The sequence below is a fragment of the Magnolia sinica genome, chromosome 15 (assembly GCF_029962835.1).
Source record: "Magnolia sinica isolate HGM2019 chromosome 15, MsV1, whole genome shotgun sequence".
NCBI classification, from domain to species: Eukaryota; Viridiplantae; Streptophyta; class Magnoliopsida; order Magnoliales; family Magnoliaceae; genus Magnolia; species Magnolia sinica.
The window spans coordinates 14843133-14869249 of NC_080587.1; the positions used below are offsets into that span (position 1 = coordinate 14843133).

At 39.0% G+C, this 26117-nt stretch overlaps 2 protein-coding genes across 3 annotated transcripts in view; both read left to right on the top strand.

The window, feature by feature from the left end:
- Positions 1-11528, top strand: part of LOC131228246 (hydroxymethylglutaryl-CoA lyase, mitochondrial-like) — a 97467-nt gene extending 85939 nt beyond the window's left edge. Inside the window, exon 3 of one of the 2 annotated variants that reach the window (XM_058224150.1) lies at positions 11375-11528. The gene's annotated coding sequence lies outside the window, so the exon portion shown is untranslated. Of the gene's footprint in view, positions 1-1056; positions 1185-11374 lie in introns of those variants that run through there. The other variant, XM_058224147.1, reaches the window with a different exon arrangement.
- Positions 11529-14703: 3175 nt separating this feature from the next.
- LOC131228248 (10 kDa chaperonin, mitochondrial-like) lies at positions 14704-25295 on the top strand. The gene is made up of 3 exons (XM_058224152.1): positions 14704-14867; positions 16522-16661; positions 24913-25295. The coding sequence occupies exons 1-3, from the start codon at positions 14763-14765 to the stop codon at positions 24959-24961; spliced, it is 294 nt and encodes a 97-aa protein (XP_058080135.1). The 5' UTR covers positions 14704-14762; the 3' UTR covers positions 24962-25295.
- Positions 25296-26117: the final 822 nt, after the last annotated feature.

A 26117-nucleotide genomic window follows, 5' to 3' on the forward strand; every position in this document is an offset into this window, starting at 1 on the left:
GTAGGGATTGGATGTCTGCCATTGAAAACTTCTTGAGGTCCTCACAAGTGTTGGATCTTTCACATTTTTGGGGACCTGCCCCAAAACGATATTGCAAAATAGATAAGATGGTGTGGATATAACACATGTACAAAATTATATCTAGATGTGTTTAACCGATGAAAGTACTTTACATGTGGGTCGTGAAAATGGAAGAGTATTGCACAAGGACAGTACTCTGTTTTACTTTCGAATATGGTAGTAATGGTAATTATTACTTTTTAACTCCTCATTACACTACATTACTATGATTTGACGTGATCCAAACACACATGCGGATTGCCTGCAACCATCTTACTAGCCCAAGAACTTGTGGGTCCCACTCCGTCTATCCATTTTGCCAGCTCATTTAGGGCACTGGCCCAAACATGAGATCCAAAACTCAAGTGGCCACACCATAGGAATCAGTAGGGATGGAAATGCCCACAGTTGAAACCTTCCACGGCCCAACCATGATGTTCATCTGCCCACACCTTCATAAGATGATTTCCCAATGGCTTAGGGAAAAAACAAATGACAGCTTGATCCGGTGGCGCCCAAGAAGGTTTCAAATTGTCGGTGTTCAATCCTCACTGCCCCATGTGGTGTGGCTTACTTGCGTTTTGGGTCTTCGTCTATGCAAATGTCCTAAAATGAGTTGGTGAAACAGATGGATGGAGTGGATAAAACACAAACATCATGGTGAGCCCCTCAACACTTAGGGTTGCAGGCCAGATCCGGATTTAGTTCCATGTGTCCCACTGGGCGGCCCATGCACCAAAAAAAAAAAAAAAAACCCATATTTGAAGAAGCCTAACTCTTCGATAGTTGGTTTAGAAAGAAAACACAGAATCAGTTCACATTGAACCAAGAAAAGACTCCGTTGTACAGCTAGGGTCCCAGTCTGGGGGCTTTTTGGTACATGGCCCATCCATGAAGAGTCCATATTAATGGCTTAGATTGTTTTAACATGGTCCCCACATATATAAACTGGCAGCTTGAAGGGTAAATTTTTATATCTACATGAATGAATTGCAGGGTGCTTTCCATGGCCATTCATTCCAGTCCTAGTGCAATAATTCACAGATGAATTGCTCATGGCCTGTCTTCTTGCCAGTCATCTGGACGATAGGTAGTTTCCATGGCCAGCATATGAACTCTGGGAGCCAGTATATTATAAAGCTATCTCCACCGTTATAAAGCTATCTCCACCGTACGCCTGCCTGGCATATTGACACTTAAATCCGACGGCCCATCAAGTGTGTCCAATTTCTCAAATTCCAGACCTATTAAGCAATATGAACTCTTCGTTCTTCCAACCCAATTTATGTTTCTTTATCATTTTACTCAATGAAATTTCTCTGTTTGTTTTTAAGGATAAATAAAATAAAGAGAATGAATAAACAACATATCCAAAGTGAAGTGTTTTTCATCTGCAAACTGCCAACAGAAACATCATAATCAACAGCAACAACAGCAGTAGAATTGCATAGGCAGTGTACACACAAAATCAACCTACAGGACGAAGGAAGCAAACAACAGCAACACTAGCAAATCCACATTAAATAGGGAAATGGGTTTTCAACGGTGTCAATCACCGCTCATAAGTCTATTTTATAAGGTGAAATACCAACAACGGTCTTTCAGAGCAAAAAGAAATCATTAGCGTTGTTTGAATTATCTATGATATTATCGTTATCTTTAGCTTGGCGATACCGGTAACACTGGTAGCGATACTGATAACACCGATAGTATTAGAAATTCCAGACATCAGCAATGCATCGCTAAGTATTGCTAACATATGTTATCGCCAATATTTTCAATTGTGTAAATTCTACTCGCCAATATTTTTTACTGTGTAATGAAGTTTGTATCACAAGTGCATCATGTTGGACGTAGGCCAGTGGGGCCCACTTGTGACCAATCACTGGTGGGTACGTCCTATGTTTTCTCCAGTCTCTTCCTTTGAATTAAATTTCAAATTCAAATATGAATTTGATTTTTAATTGAAGATAGGGATTTGATCGGATTATTTGGCCTCATCCCAATCCCACCCAAACTCTCCTTCCTTTGTTATAAAAAGGAATGCGTTTCTCTTGTGTAAAGTATTGAGTCATACGATAAACCGAGAGTATACAGAGAGATATTGTGTGCGCTATAGTCTGTCCATTTTAGCTTGTCCTTGGGACGATCTAATTTGTAGATTGCAATCCGGGGCCACTATATATCGTAAGATCAGAGGTGTGAATAGTTCCATCTGCTCCAGTAGTAGATAGGCGGGCCATTGAAGCACCATTCTTCTGCTTTGTGAGGGTTCCAAACTTCGTGTAGACCGTCAGATCTTGAGGGCTCACCTTCCGCGCTTCCTTATAGTGGTATCAGAGCATTCAACGGCGGATCTCCGGTTATTTTCATCTAAAAAGATAAGTGTCTCATCCTTTCTTTTTGAATTGGAATCCATGTTTGATTTTAGGCTGTACATCAGAAATATTGCTTATGTATTAACATCCATCCATTCGGCGTGCTTCTTTTTAGGCTTGAGAAGAAAAATGGAGTGGGCCCATATCAATGGAGTGGGCCCCTCATGTATTGATTAAGATCTTGCTCTTGTTCCCCATATCAATGGAGTGGGCTCCTCATGTATACCAAAATTTTAACCAATGGTTAAGTAAATAAGGTTCACATGTGGCCCAAGTGATTTCCGAAATGGACAGCTTCTTCGCTATTAATGCTTGAACTTAAAATGATCTACTAGCACTTTATCTTTGGATATGATTTTTTTTGTAAGCATGCCTTAAATTAAGCTGTCGAAACGGATCGACGGCATGGATGTATACTTTATGGTACTTTACATAAGTTGTTGTATTGAAGTACATACGTGTACATCTCACCCAATATACAGCAATACTTGTTTATTAAACTACACCACTAAATGGATGCTGGTGACGTATCTCTCAACACAGCACTACATACTAGGCCTGGGCCCCACCCATTGCCAGGCCTACACTAGGATATTGAACACATGCAGCACTACATTAACATTATCTAGCATTTTTCGTGTGCTATAGCTATGTGTAAGTATGTTGTCTTTCTAGTAGAATCTGGACCGTCCATCTGCAAAGTGATCGTGGATTGGCCCTAATAAAATAAAAATAAAAATAAAAAAATCCAATTGGATGGAAAGATGGGATCTTATACATGTGTTATTTATGTTATCATGTGTGCCTACAGTTAAAAACTTATTGGGGCCCGGATGGTGAGAAGACCGCATGGCCGTCTATATACGTGTTAGTTCAAAACCCGTCACCATAATGCATACCCATCTATCTTGCTGTCAGTGACGTATCTCAAAACAACTAAATCATTGCTGTTGTACACGTGGGAAGCTGATCCGCTAGTGTACATCATACCAGCAATATCCATGTTGTATTGAACTACACCACTGCTGTTGCAGAAACGGATTGACTGATGTTCATAACATCAGCCATAGTGACGTCAGCTATTCATGTGGGTTTGATCACATGGTATAAGATGAATCCAAACCGTCCATCCATCAGGTGCATGGGCATTCTTTTTTCTTGGAGTGTTTCTGAAAACTCATCTTGGCCATCATGGATAATGTGTTGGGATAGTTTGGAACTTCCGATGAAAGGGAATTGTGGACATGAACTCATCCAAGACATGGTCCGCTTAACTGGAGGGTATGGATCCATAGGGTCGTATCAGATCCTATCCATGGGGATGTATCAGATCCTAGGCATAGTTTGATTGGAGTCTGATTGAATTCAATTGAACAAGATTGGACCCAATTATGACCAAGTCAACTTGGATGAGTCACACCCATAGTCTGGACCCACATGAATGGAGTGTGTTTGCTGCACCAAAATCCAACTATGGTGCATTTATAATGACCTGCCAAATAAGATAAGAGTTATGCTCTTGGTGGGCTAAGTGTATAGGAACCCTCCATTAGGTCCAGTACCCATCCGCTACTTGGCAAAAATCACAGGAATCAGATGGTTTTAATATCCCATTTTTTTTTTTTATTGAGGTGATGAGGACGGCTGGCTTGGGTCCGTAGAAAAGGGTCCTGTCAGTTTTGCTAGCTCGGCTATTCTAAAATGAGCGGTTGAGTCATGTAACTTGGGCAAAAGCCTAGGCTACTTGGTTCCTAGAGTGGAGGGTACTACGTTAACCTGGGCTACGGGTTAGTGCTGACTGATGACTCAGGCCTAATGCGCCCAACGATTTTAAATCAGTCAGACCACCATTTTTTTTAAGATGGTCCTGAGAGATATAAGCTAGAATGATGTGGTCCACCTGAACCTTGAATTTTTTATTTTTTTATTTCATGTTACTACTTTATACCTGTTTTTTTTATTTGATCTAAGATTCATGCATATGAATGTTGTTTCCTTTCTTCTTCACTATTGATCTAGAGCTCATTAGTGAATGAAACGATCATCAACCATGATGATCAATGTTGATGAACGGATCTATCATCAATAATGATCATTAACGGTAATGATCGGATCCATCACTAATGGTCATGATCACAGGTGAAGATTGTACTCTCTTTATATCCAAGCACTTGATTTTTCCTTTCTAATGATGATGTTAATATGCATGAAAATATTCGGCTTGATGTGTTTAGATCTAAGCCCCCTTATTTTTCATCAAAAAATATAGAAAAACTTAGTGCTTAGATACTCTCTATGCACATATAAAGGTTGTGCATAACCTGAGTGGGAGTTTATTCTCCTCCACCAATGATGCATGCAACCATGTAATGGAAGATTGCAAGTTATACAAATTTATTCTTATTAAAGTATTAAACCCATCTTAATTAGAAAACTTGATTGTTCTACACCGCCCATTCGGGTATGTGGACTTTCAGATCTCATTAAGATTTGTTAACTGCTTTTATACTTTGAAATTTTATATAACACATAGAAATGCTGATGATTAGTGTCAATACTTTAGATCTTAGCTAAGTAGTGATACTTATGCAATGTAGAGATGGCCACCAAAGCGTTAATCGCTGAACAACTGAAAGGACAACATTTCGACGGTAACAACTACGAAGAATGGTCCCGCGCGGTGCGATGCCTTCTGGACGAAGACGACATATCTCACACACTCGATGTAGTTCAAGAGGAACCCATCCTGGCTAAAAACGAAAATTTACAAAAACATAGGATTGCGATGACTCGCTATAATAAGTGGCGAAAATAAAATCGTTCAGCCTATAATGTCCTTCTTAGCACTATGCACAAAGAACTCATACCTACGTATGAAGTGCATGAAACCACTAAGGGAATCTAGGAAGCACTGACGCCTATGCGCATAAGTCAGATGCGAGAGTTAGGGCAATGAAATTAGAATTCTAGGAGTACAGGATGCCTGTCGGCTGCCCCATCAAAGATCATATTCGTAAGATGGAGCAAATGATAGGTGCCCTTAGGAATGTTGGGTGTAAATTGACTGAAAATCAGAAGATTATAGCCATGCACCATTCCTTGTCTAAATCTTGGGCCAAAATCAAAAGAATTCTGAACCATACTAATTCTATCACTACGTTCAGAGACTTTTGTGGCCACTTGGTACGTGAGGTTGAAATGAATGCAATTCAGTCAGGTTCGGCCAAGGCCTTTGTAGCAGAGACCCATAAGCGGAAAGCTAATAATAAACGGTTCAAAACTTGCAAGAAGGCGAAGAAAAATAATCAAGAACAGAAGACCACAACATCTGCTCCAAATCTCAAGAAGGAGAATGGAAAGAAGAAGTAGAAAAAGACAAATATAGTCTGTTTTGTCTGTGGAAATTCCAGCCATTATGCTCGGCAGTGTGCCCACAAAAAGACGGTAATTTCTCAGTCACAAGATACTTTGTAAGTAGGCGTTTGTTCTGAAATATTTTCCGTTGATACTATATCTAACGAGTGGATTTTGGATTTAGGCGCAACAAAGCACGTGATACAGAGTCGTTGAGGACTCGAGGAATTCTAGCCTGTATCCAAAGGAAGTTACAAGCTGTATATGGGCAATAACGCTGTTGAAGACGTACTAGGGATTGGCGTTCTTCATATCCGTACGTGCATAGGGCAAACAATAATCCTTCGTGATACTCTTTTTGTACCGGGGATGCGTCGAAATTTAATTTCTGTTTCTAGGTTATTATTTGATGGTTTTGATATTCGATTTTTCGGGACAAGAGTTTCTTTGAGACTGAATAACCTCATCTTTGTATGGAAAAATTTAATTTTAGATTTATTTATTCTGAACGTAGATTGTGATAATGCCCTTCTTGCTTTATCTGTTATGTCGAATGAAACTGTAGTATCTGAATATCAAAAATGGCACGTGAGGTTAAGTTACATAGGAAATGATCGTATGACAAGACTAGTATATTCTGGTCTGTTAGACTCCTTATCCAAAGTTGATTTGTCATTTTGTGAATATTGTGTATTTGAGAAGACATCGAAGAAACCATTTCCCAAAGCGGCTAGGTCCAAGGGCACACTAGAGATAATCCATTCAAATATCTGTGGACCATTTAATGTACATGCCAGAAACGGATGTCAATACTTTGTCACTTTCATTGACGATTACTCGCGCTATGGATATGTGTATCTCATCTCACACAAATCTGAGGCTTTTGATTATTTTCTTAAATATAAAGCTGAGGTAGAAAATTAGCTTGAGAAAAAGATTAAAATCCTTCGATCTGATAGAGGTGGCGAGTATACATCTGAAACGTTTAAATCATATTGTGAAAACGTTGGAATTATTCGACAGTACTCAATGGTTTACCCTCCACAATAAAACGGTGTTACAGAGAGAAGGAATAGGACACTATTGGACATGGTTAGATCGATGATGACACAAGCCAATCTCTCTACCACATTCTAGGGAGACACACTGTTAACAGCCATCTACGTCCTTAATAGAGTCTCATCCAAATCCATTTATAAGACTCCATATGAGATGTGGTCTGGGAGGACTCCTTCTCTAGCCAACTTACGCCCTTGGGAATCTTTAAGATATGTTTTGCTACCTACTCCGCATAGAGGTAAACTTGATAGTAAAACCATTGAATGCGTGTTCATAAGGTACCATATGCATTCAAAGGGATACGTTCTAGTTTATGAGGACCATGGACGATGGATTGAGATAGAATCCCGAGACGTTACCTTCATTGAAGATAGATACCCGAGCTGAATGAAGCAAAAGGTTCCAATAGAAATTTTTGAAATACCCGATGTATCTCAGGAGAGTGGGAGTTCTACTCCTCAAGATGAAGATGCTCCTGTAGTTCATCAGGACAGTGGGAGGACATCTCAGCAGGCTCCTGAGTTACGTCGAAGCGAAAGAGGATTGATTCCCCGAAGATACTTCGATATTGAGGGGCAAACATTCTCTTGCGTTGCAGTTGATGATGATGAACCTGATTCGTATCAGAATGCATTATTATCTTCTAACTCGGCCGATTGGGTAAATGCTATGGACAAAGAGATCGCTTCCATGGAGAAAAATAAAGTTTGGGAACTTGTTGATCTGTCTTCCAATCGCAAAGCGATAGGTAATAAATGAGTACTTAAGATCAAAAGAAATGCAGATGGTACAGTGGACAAGTATAAAGCACGATTAGTTGCTAAAGGTTTTACACAACAAGAAGGCATTGATTACGATGAGACCTTTTCACCTGTTGCAAAGTTCTCCTCAATCCGCATGATCTTGTCCATTGTCACAAGTTTAAACTTAGAGTTATATCAGATGGATGTAAAGACCGCATTCTTAAATGGTAACTTGGATGAAGAGATATACATGCAACAGCCCATGGGTTATGTGGACAAAAAGCATCCAAAGAAAGTCTACAAGTTGTTGAAATCTATCTATGGGTTGAAGCAATCTTCAAGACAATGGTACATGAGGTTCCACTTGGCCATCACCACTTTTGGATTCACGATAAGTGAAGAAGATCATTGTGTATACATGATACGGTCTGGAAGATCTTTTCTGATACTATCTCTATATGTAGACGATATCCTGTTAGCTGGTAATGACATACAATTGTTGATATTAACTAAAGATTAGCTATTCTCGAACTTTGAGATGAAAGACCTCGGTGAAGCCAACTTTATTCTTGGAGTAAAAATCATCAGGGATCGCCCTAAGAAATTTTTAGGCTTGTCTCAAGCAACCTATATACAAAAGATCTTAAAGCGGTTCAGGATGGAAAATTCAAAAGCTGTTGAAACCCCTATGGATAAAGCTACCAAGCTAGACAAGAAATCGTGTCCCCAAACTGAAGCCGAGAAATTAGCTATGTCCTCAGTACCTTATGCAAGTGCAGTAGGGAGCTTAATGTATGCTATGCTTTGTACCAGACCGGATATTAACTATGCAGTTGGCATAGTCAGCCATTATCAGAGTAACCTGGGACAGTTTCATTGGCAAGCCGTCAAACGTATATTCTGTTATCTCAGAGGAACAAAAGACCTAATGTTGTGTTATGAAGGCACAAACCTCGAGCTCAAAGGATATTCAGATGCTACTTGGGGTAATGACGCCGACGAGGGAAAGTCTACTTCAGGGTATGTATTCTTATTCAGAGGAGGAGCTATCTCATGGTCGAGTAAGAAACAGACATCCACAGCTCTTTCATCTATGGAGGCCGAGTACATTGCATGTTGTGCTACAGTTCAGGAGTGTGTATGGGTTCGCAGATTTCTATTGAGTCTGGGTGTTGTACCGAGTGTTCGTCAGCCTATATCGCTGAAGATAGACAATACTTCTGCCATTGACTTGGCAAATGACCCTAAACACCACAAAAAATCTAAGCACATTGAAATCAAGTATTATTACGTCCGTGATCAAGTGAGAGATAAAAAGGTCGCCCTCAGCTACATTCCTACTAAGGAGATGATGGCTGATCCCATGATGAAACCTATAGCTAGAGATCTATTTCAGGTTCACGTCAGACAAATGGGATTGAGGAAAGTTTGAATGATGTACTTGTTTTGTAAGACATTCGATCTTTCATGAATAATATATTCCTTTTATCCAGTATTGAACACTAATATAAACTAGGTATGAAGATCATCAACATTTACCTTGAAATCATGTGGGATTTCTATTTTTATCGGCAGGCCGGTCACCCACTCGTACGGGTTGACCAACCTTGAATGTACAAGACAGGTACATTTGGGGCTATGTTTATACATTAAGGTATGAACTTCCCTTTATTGTGAATAATAGAGGATGAGGATATGAGTGAGTCGTATCCGCCTACAATCTTATAAAGATTGTAGATGAGACTGATACAGTCGAATAACATAATCGTACCATTCTGTTACATGCGATCAATGTTATGGCCTGAAATTAAAGCCAGGTTATGAGGTTATGAGATGAGTCGTACCTCATGTGGAATGACCTGTGTATTGTAGACCCGACATTTACCTAGTATTGTCTACTCTACGACGTGGATTGTAGCCGTGTACTGGGTCCTATTACCTACAGATTGCTTTGATTCGATCTAATCATTACAACGTGCGAGTAGCCAGTCCCGTAGGTGACTCTTTGTGTCCTTAGCTATCCTCCTCTTGTATATATGAGGATGAGATTGAGTGTCGCTACTTTAGTGTACTATGACGAAAGGTCCTTGATTAGCCAGACTCAGTTACGCTAGGAAAGCGGCTTGATTAATTTCAAATTACACATCTGCGTGGGGAAGATCCCGTGACAACTATACCAAGTTTTTAGAACTATAAATACGCACTTGAAGACTTATCCGCCGGCACTATCGAGTTATTTTTATTAGACTTTTGTAAACAATATTTTTCTTAAAAAGTATATATATATATATATATATATATATATATATATATATATATATATATATATATATATATATATATATATATATAAGTATTGCTTTAAATTGGTTTCAATCGAAGTTTGTAAAAAATCAAGTTTTCAAAATAACTCGATAAGTTAGATAAATGCGTATGTTGGCCGAGTACTCCAGGTCGGGAGTTAACTCCATCCGATGTGGTCATGCGGACTAGGACAGGCATTACAAAGCTTGGGTTATTGAGTACTAGTCAGGTGATCACTTAGTACTTAAGCACTTGTGAGAAGATTATGGTGATCCAGCTGGTCTCACACCTCTGATTCTTTTGATCGCGATGTTTGGTTCTTTGATTGTTATTAGGCAAGTTAGATGAACAAATTTATGTGTCTATCCCACAATGTGATTGAGTGGGAGATGTTGGACGCAGGCCAGTGGGGCCCACTTGTGACCAATCACTAGTGGGTACGTCCCATGTTTTCTCCGGTCTCTTCCTTTGAATTTCAAATTCAAATATGAATTTGATTTTTAATTGAAGATAGAGATTTGATTGGATTATTTGGCCTCATCCCAATCCCACCCAAACTCTCTTTCCTTTGTTATAAAAAGGAATGCGCTTCTCTCGTGTAAAGTATTGAGTCATACGATAAACCGAGAGTATACAGAGAGATATTGTGTGCACTATAGTCTGTCCATTTTAGCTTGTCCTTGGGACGATCTGATCCATAGATCGCAATCTAGGGCCACTATATACCGTAGGATCAGAGGTGTGAATAGTTCCATCTGCTCCAGTAGTAGATAGGTGGGCCGTTGAAGCACCGTTCTTCTGCTTTGTGAGGGTTCCAAACTTCGTATAGACCGTCAGATCTTGAGGGCTCACCTTCCGCGCTTCCCAACACATCGGCGATATTTCAATAATATCATCAATGAATAGATATCGCAAAAAGTTTGTTTATTGAAAAAAAATCTTATTAATTTTTTTATGAGCACATTGTTGTATGCTGTTTTCAATTTATTATTGCTAATATTGATAATATTACAATATTATCGTTATTGCAACATGCTCAATATCAAGGCCATAATCTTTCATTTTCTTTCCAGTTGTTGATGACTTCTTGACAAAATATTATGAGTTATTGATATTCTGCAATATCGATAGATGTTTATTTAGATGGGATCAATGGGATGGTAAGATTGTTTCTTATGACAACATATGCTTTTAAGCTCCCATTAAATGGAAACTTATTGTGTATACATTTTTTCTACAAAATTTTTATTCCTATATATGTAAATATGTGTATTTTGGCATATCCTGAAGTTTCACTTCTACCATTTTCTCATGTTTTCCTGCATTTTCGGTTATCAACGATATTATCGGTAATATCGATATTGTTTCTGTATCCCTAGCTAGGGAAACTCATAACGATATCGATACTTCGAACACTAATTTTGCACGCCTCTTCCAACTCTCGTTAAATGATATGAAATGATCTTGCCTTTCTAGATGAAAATTCAAGGGAACTACGGGCATGGAATCGGAAGAGTCGTTACTAGCAGCAATTCTTCTCTGTGAAAGTCACAATGGTGGGCCCATTGTGAAGATTATCATGTGCAAAAATGGTTGGGTGGGGCAATACATATAAGTTGAATGTGGACCGTTGACTATTCTTTTTAAACCATCCATTCTTTTTGCTATAAGGATGGCTAATGGGATTATTGAAACTGCCTGATTTTTTAGTATGATGATTTCATGGTTGGGGGGACATCTTGCCACACTCCTTTCCATTGTGGCAACTATGCTGCATGCAGCGAATTGAGTGTAAGACAGCAAACTCTGAGATACGCAGGCATTTGTGATTTTAAACGTGACTCATGTTTAACTAGGGGTGTGGCTAGGTTAGGGCAAGGCCAAACTCCATCCAACACGCATTGTTTAACATATGCCTGAGCCTAGACTCGGCCTGTGCTGCTGGGCCTGAGCCAGAACATGAGTTTGAGGGTTTGTTCGGTAACAGAGAGGAGTGGGTTGGAGCACTAACATGAGTAAATTGAGGATGTTCATGTATTATGCATAGAATGATAATACAGAGTTTTCTTCTTTACTAAAAATATAAAAAATCCCATAAAAAATATATTAACAGATGAATTAATAGAATACTTCTCTTGTAAATTGATTATATAGATCACTGCTAAAGAGAGCATGTGAAAATTTCCTAAGAATATGACATTTACAACATCTTACATGTATGCATGTACATGAATAAGAGTACGACGATTCCTAACTGGAGAGACCTCATACATTTGTACGAGCACCACCCCAACGTTAAGATGTGGGCCTGAATATTAGTCGAATTGTGCCTCAACATTAAGAAGTGGGCCTTAATATAAGCTGAATCCTGGCCCTTGAACCTGTAAACTTGCCCAAGCTTAACCTGAGGTGGGCCATGCCCAAAAGCCCAATGGGCCACCCTGGTGCATTAATAGCATTATATATAATTCAAATTAAACCATGCAAATCATAGAAAGTTTTGTAGGACTACAAACATAAAATGATATTAATAAAATTATACCCCAATTTATAAAAATTTGCTTGTTGAATTTGAACCGTTGATTGATTTTCATGTTAGCTATCCATCAGATATCAAGTAATCAACGATTTGAGGTATTAATTCAGTATGAATACTTTTAATAAACCATAAGAGATGGGGCCAGTAACGCATATTCAAAGTTCACAATTATTTACACCCTGATCCATAACTCAAGTAGTAGACTGAGTGAAAGATACCTCGTTTCAACACTGAGGTCTTGGCATCGACTCCCTGGTGGGGGGTGGCAAATAGTGAAGTGTGAACTGGGTGTGCTAACAAGCTAACAAAAAAAAAAAGTTTACAATTATTTAGTGATTGCCTAAGAAGTGATGTCACCATGTTATGTAGGCTCCACCGTGATGTATGTGGAGAGATCACTTTAGGGCCTGGTTGGATTTGCGTATAAGAGTGTCTTGTATTATATTAAAGGGGTTAAAATACATTATATAGTATTTGATTTGGAGTTGAGATCCATGGAACACTATACGCGCGAATACATCCTTTCTTCAAAAAATTCAAACAACGGTAGTGTATTGTCAGACGACTCTGTTTCCTTCAGTACAGCCTATTCAAGACGCTCTATTCACGTGCGATAGAGGCGAAGTCTATTACAGAGGGCTTTCTATCTGAGAAGGACCTAATATTTCTACTCCAACAACGCCTTAGATCATCTCCGACCTTCTACATGTGGCCATTCAGCTGAGAAGGTTCGCTTCTGAAGGTCTGATTTCAAAATATAGTCGAAAAATACACTTCTTACCACGTTGGATCGTGGCAAATCGGGCAATCGTCCACCAGATCGTCCGACAAAAAGCCGAACGTTCAAGACGAATATCTCCCTTTCCGATCGTACTGCGATATGCATCTACCCTGTAACCGTGAGCCGATTCAGGTTAGAAGTTGCATGGCCCTCTTGGAGTGCAAGAGGCCCCTCGTTGATGGGGTATATACAGACGGAATTCTGATCGGATGAAATCGATTTGCTGTTTGGCCTTAATAGATGGACGGTATGGATGAGTGCGGACCTCATTGAGGGATCCACACAGAAAATCGAGAATCAACTCTACTTTGCCATGTGCTCGGATTTCTTGCATACGCCTTTCACAGGAAGTTCCTGCACTGGTAACCTAGGTGGGGCCATTGTCATGTTTGTAAATAATCCTCCTCGTCCATCAAAGATGCCATCCATGTCGTTAATAACGTCATTCCTATTGGGATGAACTAAAAACAAAAATATTAGCATGAATCGAAACTTCCATGGCCCCATCCTTATTTCAACTATGGATGTCTAATTATCCTGGATTACACTCACGCCCACTTTTGATACAGTTCAATTTTGGCAACATGTACTAACATGAAATCACAAAAAGGATGGACGGGTAGGATTATTCACAAACATGACAGTGGGCCCCACCTGGGTTCCCATTTTGAGAACTTAAAAATAGCTACTGTCGTACAAGTGCTATCAATATTATATGTATATACAATACACAGCCTTAATACGCCATATCCAAACATTGATTGAAGGAAGAATCTGAATATTTGTTCGAACAATACCTCCTATCTAAACATTGATTTATATCATGTTGATTTCTATCTATTTTGAAATTGATCAAACGTATACATGAACAATAGTTGGATACAATACAATATACCCTTATACGCGAATCCAAACAGAGCTAGAGTTAAAGAATTAGACCGATCGAAATCTCAAGTGGACCTTGTATGTATTGTATACACACTGTCCATCCATTTGGAGATATCATTTTAGAGCATGAGTCAAAGAATTAGACAGATCGAAATCTTAAGTGGACCCCACCAAAGAAAACAATGAGGATTGATCGTCAACCGTTAAAAGCTTCTTGGGGGCATATAAGTGGTCGATCAAGATGATATTTGTTTTCCATTATTCCATCTCTCTGTTAACTTATGAACAGGATGGATCTCAAATAAACATCAGGTTTCAACGGTGGGCGTCACTGTCTCATTGTTTTCTGTGGTGGGGTCCACTTGATCTTTGGATACGCTTCATTCTTTGGATCATGCCCTAAATTGATCTATCCAAATGGATGGACGGTGTGGATACAACAAATACATCATGTTGCGCCCACAGAACTTGGTGACGTCACTTACTCACGGGTTGAGTACTCCGCGTCCCCGCCGGAGTATCAAGGTTGTTCTCTAGAACAAAAATCAGGGGCATTTATGTAATTTGACACGTAAATAAACCCTCTTAAACCCTACTGCACCACCGGGAGGTTTTCGTTCATTTCGTCTCTCTCTCTCTCTCTCTCTCTCTCTCTCATGGCGAGGCGCTTGATTCCTTCTCTAAACAGGATTCTCATCGAGAAAATCGTCCCTCCATCGAAAACCAATGCAGGAATTTTACTTCCTGAAAAAACGAACAAGGTAAAAGAAAATTCCAATAATTGCCAATCCCCTCATTCAAAGAACTTACCTTCTCTACAAAATCTGTTTCTCTTCCCCTTACTGATCAATTGTCATATTCTGCTTCTGGGTAGCTTTTTAATTCGAAAATCTCACTCGGGCTTTCAATATCTTCCGTTTCTTTGGTCGATTTGGTACACTATCTGATGAAAATCATCCCATCAGACTCCTTTTCTAGTGAAGATTCTTATTTATTGTCTTCTAGTGTTTTTTTTTTAAAATAAAATAAAATTCATATTTACACCCACCTTGATTATAAGAACACCCTTCATGATCTACTCATGTTGAGACAATAGTACAACTCTGTACTCTTGCATTGCCAAAAGGAAAAAAATGGTGCGGTTTTTTTTTTTTTTTTTGGGGTAGGTAATAATAGAATTGCATTAAAAGAGAGAACTGATCAGCTACAGGCAATGGTACCGCAACTTGTGGTACCAGACCATCTTTCCTGCCAACATTCAGCATGTTTGGGAAATCATTACCATTAAGACAATACGGGCGAACCCTTCTTGAAAACCAGTCTGCTCTACTACTAGGCGAGCTGAACCTTTATGCGGAGTCAGACTGTCGGTTTCCACCGATCCCGATGGTGTGGCCGACGTGATGAGCTGATCGGGCCTACCAATCTTACGGTACTGGTGTCCCCTACACAAGCGGCATGTTGGCGGTCAAGATGGTACAATACCTGCCTGTAGGGGATCAGTTCTCTAAAAGATAGAAAATGAGATAATATCCATTAAGGTAATGGATAAACCTTAGCATCATACAAAGATCCTTGGCCGATAGCTTCCTTGACCAAACACTGGTGGCCTCTCTACAGACAAGATTGGAAGATTAGGGAACAAACAGACCTTCCCTCTTATTTCATCTATGATGAATTGCCACTTCCAAGGAGTTGGCCTAGATCCAGAAGCCCAAGCAATAGCACTCTTGGAATCTCACTCGATGCGGACTCTTTTGATCAAGTAGGGTGGGTTGGTTTGCCGCTGTTACTTTTATGAAGTTTGCTAATTCGACATGTGTGGGAAACATGTGCCAACATGGGACATGAGTGCGTGCTCCGATCTTTCCATCAGGTGGCTGCATTGTTTAGATCTTCTGACTAAAATCAAACCATTTCATGCTTTAGGCAGGCTGTAACATATAAAACAAATGGATGGCTAGAAAAAAAACATTTGTTTACTTTGTACCTTTTGGCCCACCTGAGGAGTGAAATGGCCTGATTTTTTAGGGGGAAGATCTAATGATTGTTTCCAACTGTTGGAAAGCTCAGATCTTGCACACATGTTCCACATTGGCACATGTGTCTGCATGTAGATGGGCAGGGCGCCACACATGTGTGGATGTAGCAAACCTCTAACTTTTTAGAATTAAGGTGGCCTTTATATTGGCCATTATATGCTTCTTGAATCAACGAGAACAATTTGGTGCATGAATGTAGGTTCTTGAAATTTGTCCATGGGTTCTACCTTTTGATATTTGGTTCTATTGGGCACATCTCGTTATTTTCTTAGTTTCTTTGGGCTTGAGGAGTTACATGTTTTTCTTTAAAATGTTTCATTATATCTTTGGTCGTTTTTATTACTAATTGATATTTTTTATTTGCTTCATTCAGTTGAATTCTGGGAAAGTTGTTGCGGTGGGTCCTGGTGCTCGTGATAGAGATGGGAATGTTATTCCTGTTGCTTTGAAGGAAGGAGACACTGTTCTGTTACCTGAATATGGAGGGACTGAAGTGAAGCTGGGAGACAAAGAGTAAGTATGACCCACCCACACACGTGCGTGTGAATGTATTGTTCTTTTTAAGGATTTGAGTAGATGTTTCATGTTTGATTTCCCATGATACATGTAAATCATGGTAAATAAGTAATTATTACTTTTTCACTTGGTTTGAAAATGTGATTGTAATTCCACCTCGAAAATCAATACAAAAATGTTGACTTAAATCTGTGGACCCAACTGTAATGTATATGATATATCCACACCATTCATCTATTTTATTAGAATATTTTAGGGCATGAACTGAAAAATGAGGCAGATTCAACACTCAAATGGCCCACACGAAAGGAAACAATGGCCTTAATTCGTCCACCATTGAAAGTTGTTTTCTTCACTGGGCCCACATTGAGGTTTTTTCATCATCTAACCCGTTCATAGGGTCACACAGACATGGATAAGGGGAAAACACAAATATCAGCTTGATCCAAAACTTTTAAGGGCCCCAAGAAGTTTTTAATGGTAGCGTTCGATTCCCGCTGTTTCTTGTGGTGTGGTCCACTTGAGCTTTGGATCTTACTCATTTTTTTTGCTCACGCCCTAAATTCAGCTGGCATACCAAATGAGCGGTGTGGATAAGTCAAATACAACACAATGGGCCCCACATTGATTTTGTAAATTTCTCGATTTAAATGTTAAAAAAGTAAGTTGTCACATCTCCATTGGAAAAGATGTGGTAATTACCTAGGTAAATAATTATTACCCATTTACATTGTAATTACAGTTGATCTGACAAATCAAACAGGCCCTAATATGCATGGCTTGAAATCTTTTTAACAGTATGGATTTACACCAATCTTTTACATTGGCTATTGGGATCGGAAGTTGAAAATTCATTTCTTGTCTACAATTTGGCTCATGGAAATTGCAGCATCAATTTGATCCATTGTGAATCACTTTCTGAATTTACTGCTATGGAAATGCATAAATGTTTAGAGCTTTGTAGCAGGGAAGTAAATGACATGATGCAATAGCTTATATCATGCAGGGGCAAGTGGTTTGTGGATACTCCTATAGTTGGACACCTTTTCAGATCGTGTAATTTGCTGATGGGTTCCCACTTCCCATGCCATAATGGCAGGGACGAAGCATCCACTGTCTCTTTGAAAGGAGAATTACAAGTGTTAGATTGCTCGAAGGATGGTCCCTTCCATACCATTATAGCTTGAAGCTGACATTCTTTTTTCTTTTGTTTTTTTTCTGCGAACTGAAAGGCAACAATGATTTTATTGTAAGAAAGAGAACATCGAGAAAGATACAAAGAGGGCGCGATAGTGTAGAAGCTATCGAAAAATTTCCTCTGTTCTTCTTGATGGGGAATCTTAACAAGGTGTTTAGCTAGATTAAGTAGTCAAAATATTTGCCCATCTCATTGACATTGAAAATATTCAGCCATTTACAGTGTCTTCCTTACCAGAACATAGTGTCAGTTCTGATGATGAAAATGAACTAAGTAAATTCATAGATCTGTGGTGTTTGAGAAGGGTAGAATCATCTGAAGTAGCATAAGTGGAGGTTAAGTAGGAGATAAATAATGCAGAACAGATTAAGATGGTCCATGTATCTACTGTGAGAATCTGGGGCAGTTTTTTTTTAAAGTGCACATGGACGTGTTGGGTCGGGTTTGAAGGAGATGAGAAGAGAAACGGATTGGGTTGAGGTGGTGAGAAGGATTATGAAGGCTCGTTCACTCGTAGGTGATAGGACCGTAAATGGGGTGATTTGCAAAACAGGGCTTGTAAAGCTGGCCCAATTGCTATGACGATGACATTGAAATTGGGACATGGGCATAGAAGACCCACTCTTGAACCCTATCTAGAGTAAGGCACATCTAGTCCACAATGCAGCAATTCTCACCCATGATGTCTCCAAGTCCAATTATTAGACAAGGGATTCAAACGTTTCAGGTTTCACTAAGATGGAAATGCTAGAATGACATCATGGTTGGCTCTAGAACCATTGACTCTCATTAGCAAAGCTGAGTTATTTGCTTGCAATGAGGACTGTAAGATAAATAGGAGGCATGCATTTCTCAACTAATAAAATGAATATGGTGTTTGCCTTTAAGGTCATCTCTAGGACCAGGAGGACTCTACAAGGCCTAGGAGGATGGTAGAGATGCATGCATGCACGTTACTATAATATATTTACTATTATATTTATACCGTATAACACACACACACACAAAAGAATACTACCATAGTATATTTACTGTTCTACTGTAACTTACCCCTTATCTCTCCCCTCAAGGTGGCAAAATCGGGTGAGAAGATGGTTAACTTGCTTTGAGCCATTGAAAACAGCCTCTTGAAAGAGCTTTGGTGAAGATCTCAGCTTGTTGGTAATACGAGATGGCAAAAGAACCATTATATCTCCTGCAAAATCTGTTTTTCTAGAAGAACGATGCTTAATCCCAATATGTTTATTTGGAGCTTGAAACACAAGATTGGAGGAGAATAATAAGGTCATTGAAGTGGAAATGCAAATGATGAGACGATGAAGTAAATGCACACCAATATAATGTCAACTATAGTGGAGGCTAATGTCCAGCACTCAGCTTTGATGTTATAATGAGAGATAGTAGGTTGCTTCCTGGCACACCAAGAATAAGATTTGGGCCAAAGATAGAGGCAGTATTAGTCAGTCATCAATCATCAACATTTTAAACCCATGCTACATCTTTATATGCACCAACTATTCATGCAGAAAACAGGCAAGTTTAACATCAATGATTATCAGCGCCCTTAAAATAATGAATAATTCTCTAGACAACCAACAAATAAGTTGTGGCAGGAATATGCATGAATTGGCAAACTTGATTTACTACATAGGAGATGTTTGGCCGAGTAAGATTGAGATGCTGTAGAGCTCCAAGAATGTTTGTGGCAATATGACGGATCAAAATACAGGTCACTATATATATTTATGATAAAAGTAAAATATGGATCAGTATTGTTGATTAAAAAAAGAGTAAAGGATCACCATTAGAAGTTGAGCTTGGTTGTTGGAGCAATTAGTTAGCTAATAACCTTTTATCTTTGAAGTTGATAGATGATTCAAACCATGGTCTAGGGGAGAGATTCCACGAGTAGCTAGAGTACCTTTGATTCTAAAAAATAATGCAACAAACCCAAGTCCTTTATAGAAAACTGTTAATCAAGAGACACTTTGTGAATCAAGAATGAAGATGATGTGATCAACAGAGTCGCTGTCACTTGCAAGTACAATCTCATCAGCATGTAGAAAAATCAATCGACCCTAGGTGGAGGAATAGGTAAAACATAAATGAGCTATCTTGACTACATGAGAACTGATGCTGGACACATGAGATAGATGGAATTGATGGATATATGTATTGGATAATCTCATCAATGTTCAAAGATGCCTCACCCATAAGTTTGAGAGAGAAGCTCTTATAGCCTTTTCTACAATCGTGATCATTCTCATTTTGACACTTTCTAAGAGACAAATTTCACTTTTTGACCATTGGCAATCCTGCATTTCCTTAGAAATCACAGCAATTGAAACAAACAACCTTTTTAGGATTCTTTCCATGGATTTCCTTTCCAAATATACTTTTGGATTCCACCAGTCCAAACAGACCTAAACATACTTGTGACTCTTAGCACCACTTTCCACAAACATACAACCTTGCATCACACTGACGATTGAGGGCACCAATCATCTTCCTTTGCCCATACTTGCCGAGAATAGTACATTTCCAAAGGTAGCTCTCCTCTTCCCCGAACCTCCATAACTATTTTCCTAAAAGAGCTACAATCATATATTTTAGGCCTCCTTCCTCCTTGCTTTACAAACCTTGTCCTAACTCACCAAATGGAACGCGTCTTTGTTTTTTAACCCTTGCCACAATAAGTCCCTTGGATCTTTTCTAGCATGAGAACATTACTACTCGGGCATTGGAACAAAGCCACATAGTATAGACGCATGCCAGCCAAAGTGACTTTGATCAGAGCAATTCTCCCCCACAATGATAGATAATGAATTTTCCATCTTGATAATTTCTGCTTCGCTCTTTCCACCACCAAATGCCAAGGATGCTTGTTCATCTTCCCAATACATAATGGAAGCCCCAAGCAGGTGGGTGGAAGTTTTCCCAGTTTGCACCCAAAGACTTGGGCAGAAGGCACCTCTTACTTCTGCGAACCCCTAGAGTTCACTCTTAAGGTTATTATTCTTTAAATTGAAATTTTAAGAGAGATGGGAAGAGGCGTATTATAATAATCAGATTAAAAGATAAGCTTGAGGCACATTACTTAGACGCTATCTTTAAGGCAATGTCCGTCCCCTGCCTATTTGAAATACTGGTTTCTAAGAGATTTGCAGTAAATTTGCCTATATGACACAACAAGCCTACCTCTCCAACTAGAGAAATATGGGCTTGGACCGCACCCCAAACATAATTTCTATAGTGATACACCTTGATTTCTGTATTTCTGTAATTTTTTCATAGTTCTTGACACCCAATTTGAAGAGCTTGATTTGACAAAACTGGTGGGAGAGAGAGAAGAAGATAGAGATTAGAGAGAGGAAACTTTGCCGTTTTCGTAATGACCTTGTAGACCGGATGGGTCACTTTGGTGCTCCTGAATGTGCCTGTTCAGTCAAACTGAACAGACACTTGACTAAACAAACACACGCTCCTTTCTGGTGCCTCTTGGTTCACCATATTTAAATTATGCTACCGCACCCTTCAAATTCAAATCTATCTCTAACATTAATACATTGAGATGTTATAGTGCTTGTGCACTATCGATCTGAGGTTGATATTGCTTTCGTCTGGACCTTGTAAGGCCCCACACTACTGGATGCACTTGATTGAGTTGAGGAGCCATCCTAACATTTTGATTGGCCTAGGACACTAATCAAACAACTAGAAAATAAAAAATAAAAAATCAAGGCTCCTCAAAGTTCTTGCACCTGAGTCCACACGTTGCCTGTGCATGATGCAAGCACGGACAATGCTTTACACTATCCTTGCAGGGTCTTGAAGTTCCCTCCGACCACTTTCCCCTCTCCTTTTCAAAAATTTAGTTAAAAAGAATTACTTTTTTTTTTCCTTAAAAAACAACTTTCTGGATTTGAAAAGTTGGTCTACCATTTTGAAAATTAACACCACTTTTATTTTGAAAAACACCAACTATCCCCAGACTCTAATTCCAAGGTAATCGGTGGTCTCATATTGCTCCTTGTTTTTTGTTTTGTTTTGTTTTTTTACAAATGTAACACTACTAGGGTTTGAACCTTGGATCATTCACACTCACTAGTAGAGAGAGAGAGAGAGAGAGAGAGAGAGAGAGAGAGAGAGAGGGTTGCCTCCCAATTACAAATCTGTAGTCGATACATTCGTGGGTGATGAGAGTTCCATCTAGAATTTGCCTCCCAATTACAAATCCGTTTTGTGTGTTTTTTAAATAATACCACCCAGCACCTTGTGAAGCCTGGACACGAGGATTCTGATGAGAATCTTATATGGGCACCCTATGAGGCTTATCGGACAGAAATCTATCAAGCATTCTCTTAGGAATAAAGGGCAATAAAAGTTGCACTAATATCCTTGGTTAGCCTTCTTTTGAAGAACTTTGAGATATAAGCCAAAACATCTCTTTTGACGTCCTTGCAAAAAGAACTGGAAAAAAAAGGGGATAACCATCCGTCACAGGAGTTACAGCCCTTGACTTCTAATTGCTTTTGAACACCTCCTCAAAAGCCCCTAGACTTCTAATTGCTTCTGAACACCTCCTCAAAAGCCCTTTCCAGCCAAGCTGCTTCAAAGTCTTGAATTTCATCAAAATGCAAGTTGTCCAACCAAGGCCTATTCCATCCCTCATCAGACAAGAATTTGGAGTAGAAGTTGATTATTGCATCACATATTTCATCTTTGCCCTCAATTCTTTCTAAGATAACCACTAGGATGGGGATCCGATTTGTCCATATAGCATTTGGCAATGCTGTGTAGAACTTGGTGTTTTTATCACCTTCTTTCAACCACACCACCTGAGACTGCTACCTCAATTTTCTTTCTTCTTGGAGAAGGTACTTTTCTAGCTCCACCTTCAATACAGGCCTCTCCACTCACCTTTCAATACACCCACACACCCACACACACACACCTCTCCGCTATGTTGTCTTCCATCAACGGGCCTTCCTCTTTGCTATCCAATGCATGGATAGCACCTAGAAGTCTGGATTTTTCTTCCTATTGATTCCCTTTAAGATTTTTCCCATCGTTGATCTTTCCAATTTAGTTAACGATTTGGCGAATGGATTGCCTTACAACCATGCCACGTGTGCAGTTGGAAACAAGTGAGCCACCATCTATATTGAGTTGGTGACTTGGACAGTATCAATTGCAGTACAACCATGCCATGTGCATGGCTGAAATCATGTGGGCCATAGTCTATATTTGAATAAGTGATGCGGACATTTTGGATTGTCGTACTATGCCATGTGTATGGTTGAAACCAAGTGGCGCACCATTGACAATTGAGTCAGCAGTTTAGACAATCTGGATTGTAGTGCAACTATGCCATGTGAATGGTTGAAGCTTGGAGAATTCTAGAGCAGAACAAAAAAGTGTGGTATTTATAGGCCTCCAACGCTATGTTTAGTAGAATTCTAGAGATGAGAAACTATAATTTGTACAAGAATTGCGCCGCAATATGTTTTTACATGAAAAGCGACTGCAATATATCGACAAGAATAAACACAACAACTATAATTTGTACAAGAATTGCGCCACAATATGTTTACATGAAAAGCAACTGCGATATATTGACAAGAATAAACACAACTAGGATTACTCAATGTTGGATAGTATGTTAATTCACCAGCTGTCAAAGCTACTAGTTACAGAAGATGATGAAGCAGCGTGGCCCAAAGAAACAAACATTGATGCAACAGCTAACCGATCCTAAAGATGGCAATGAATTTTTGGCGACAAACTCTTCGAGTCCTCATTCTAAAAGTGTATGTGACCGGATACCCATCAGCTTCTTTGAAACCCTTGCAACAAATGGGTAACTAGAACCTTTACTGACCTTCAAAAAAAGAAAAGAAAAGAAAAGAAAGAGCTGAACCTCAGCAATCTCTTCTTTGAAGATTCACTGAATGACTGCTAGCAAGGTGTTCCGTATCCATTACGATACGGTCGTAAAGGCCGATACTTATAGGTAACGGCCGTGACCGTTACGCCATACAGGGGTGAAACGAGCAGTAGGTTTTTTTTTTTTTTTTTTAAAAAAAACTTATTCCAAAAAACTTTCCTACATTTTACAGTAGACTTGACTACTTGTATTATAGTTTTTAGGATTAAATTAGTAGATCGAAGCGATTTGGGCAAATAGAAGCTCTGATGGCATTTTTTCACAAAATAAAAAAAAGTGGTATATATGCATTTTTTTTTTCTTTCCAATTTCTAATTCTAATGCTTGATTGTAATGTGTAACCATTAAAGACACATAAACATGTTCATAAATTCACCAAAAAACCCAATACAACACTCTCACCAAAGAGTGGACCGCTACACTACCATAAACATGCTCAAAACAAAAAATGAATACAGATTTGGAATATTTACATTATTCTAGATTTTCTAGAAATTTCCAAGCATTTTTTTTCTTTTGGAACCGTTATGGGGGTCGTAACGGTCATTACGCCCCCAAATCGGTAACGGTGAATACCTTGACTACAAGTATCATTTTTCTGAAGTCATTTAAGAAAAATCATCGAAAATTGGGAACATCCTCGCCACCAGGCATGGCCCATTTTATATTGAACCATGGCATTTGCTTGTTGCAACCGATTGTGGATGATTCCCCAAAAATCTTCCGATTTGGAACATCCTAGCCACCAATTCTTTTCCCCTCTTTTTTTTTTTTTTGAATGTGGACCTATTGCTGTATTTTTCTTTCGAGTCTATTTGCAGGACCCACATTGAAAGGTGAGGATCTTCCCATGGAACTAAAAGTGGGGCCCCAACAGACCAATGGCCTAAATGATTGAAACATGGGCCCCACTTTTACAAATGACAACCCATAAACCCATAAATCATGCGTATCCATGGGGGTAAGGATCCTATGCCTCCCTAAGTGTGGCCGTTGTGTGTTCTTCAATTTTAATGCCTCCTGTTCAGTTGAAAATATTGAAACCCAAAGGAAATGATGATTCTATTGCTAACCTACATATCCGTTGTTTATAACCTTTTCAGGTATCATCTGTATAGAGATGATGACATACTGGGAACGTTACATGACTAGCATCTGCATCATTCCAACGGGCTGAAAGTTTGAAGTTCCCCTATGTTTCTCCTTGCCTTTGAATTGAGGCAGTTTTTTATATTATTATGGATGGCATCCGTAGTTTATACTGTAAACAGGAGTTTGCTTCTCTCTTCAAAGTAGACTCCATGGATAAATGTTATTGGATTGCATTAGATATTAGTGTCCTCTATTTTTGTTTGATAGAGCTTTTCTTTTTCATAATATCATGTGCAACAGCTTCTTAATTCGTATGGGATCATCTTCTCTAAAGTATGTATTAGAGCTTGCAATGATCGCAACCACCTCAAAATTGGATGGGATTCAAAATGAATGGTTGGACCAGATTTCAGTTCAGTATGTTTATTTGTCATCCAACCTGTTCCTAAGGTCACACAGACATGGATGAGGGGAAAACACAAATATCAGCTTGATCTAAGGCTTTTGTGGCCCCCAAGAAGTTTTCAATGGTAGGTGTTCAATTCCCACTTTCCTGTGATGTGTTCCGCTTGGGCCTTGGATATGCAACAATTTTACATGCATGCCCTAAAATGAACTGGAAAAATGTACCGACGGCATGGATAAAACACATACATCATGGTGGGCCCCACAAACTTTACCCGTGAGTTGCTACACAATCTGCCTCCATATTTGGAAGTGACTGGAAAACATTTCTTAGAGATTGCATTAACACTTTATTCGAAAAGGCTTTAACTTTAATACTCTAAGAGAGCATGATGGATTACATGCAGGCACTCAGAATTGACAGACAATGACATATGTAGTATACAAGTAATTCAAATTAAACTGTCCAAAAATTATGGTCTCAGTTTAGATGTATCATAGATTATTTCATAATCTCACTATCAGGTTGGTGAACATTGATCAAATGGTTATAAATGAATGATGATTTAATTGTTGATGGATAAGGTCCAGTCCGCCATTATAAAATTTTCACATTATTATTAGTATGTCAAGGTGAAATTCTCCTCCACCTTTTCCAAAAAATAAGTCCCATTTCACAAACAAGCGTCCACAATTTAGAAGTTAAGATTGTTCAAGCAATCCAATTTTGGGACGCTTAAGTGACTATGTATTATGCGTCATGTGTTGCTAGAGTATCAAATGACTCCGTTTGTGGAAAATATCAGTATGT

What these genes read in the sequence shown, in the direction of transcription:
- LOC131228248 (XM_058224152.1), top strand. Translation starts at nt 14,763, where the DNA reads ATGGCGAGGCGCTTGATTCCTTCTCTAAACAGGATTCTCATCGAGAAA. An exon ending in TTCCTGAAAAAACGAACAAG is followed by an intron (nt 14,868 to 16,521) that starts GTAAAAGAAAAT and finishes TGCTTCATTCAG; the next exon opens with TTGAATTCTGGGAAAGTTGT. An exon ending in GTGAAGCTGGGAGACAAAGA is followed by an intron (nt 16,662 to 24,912) that starts GTAAGTATGACC and finishes TAACCTTTTCAG; the next exon opens with GTATCATCTGTATAGAGATG.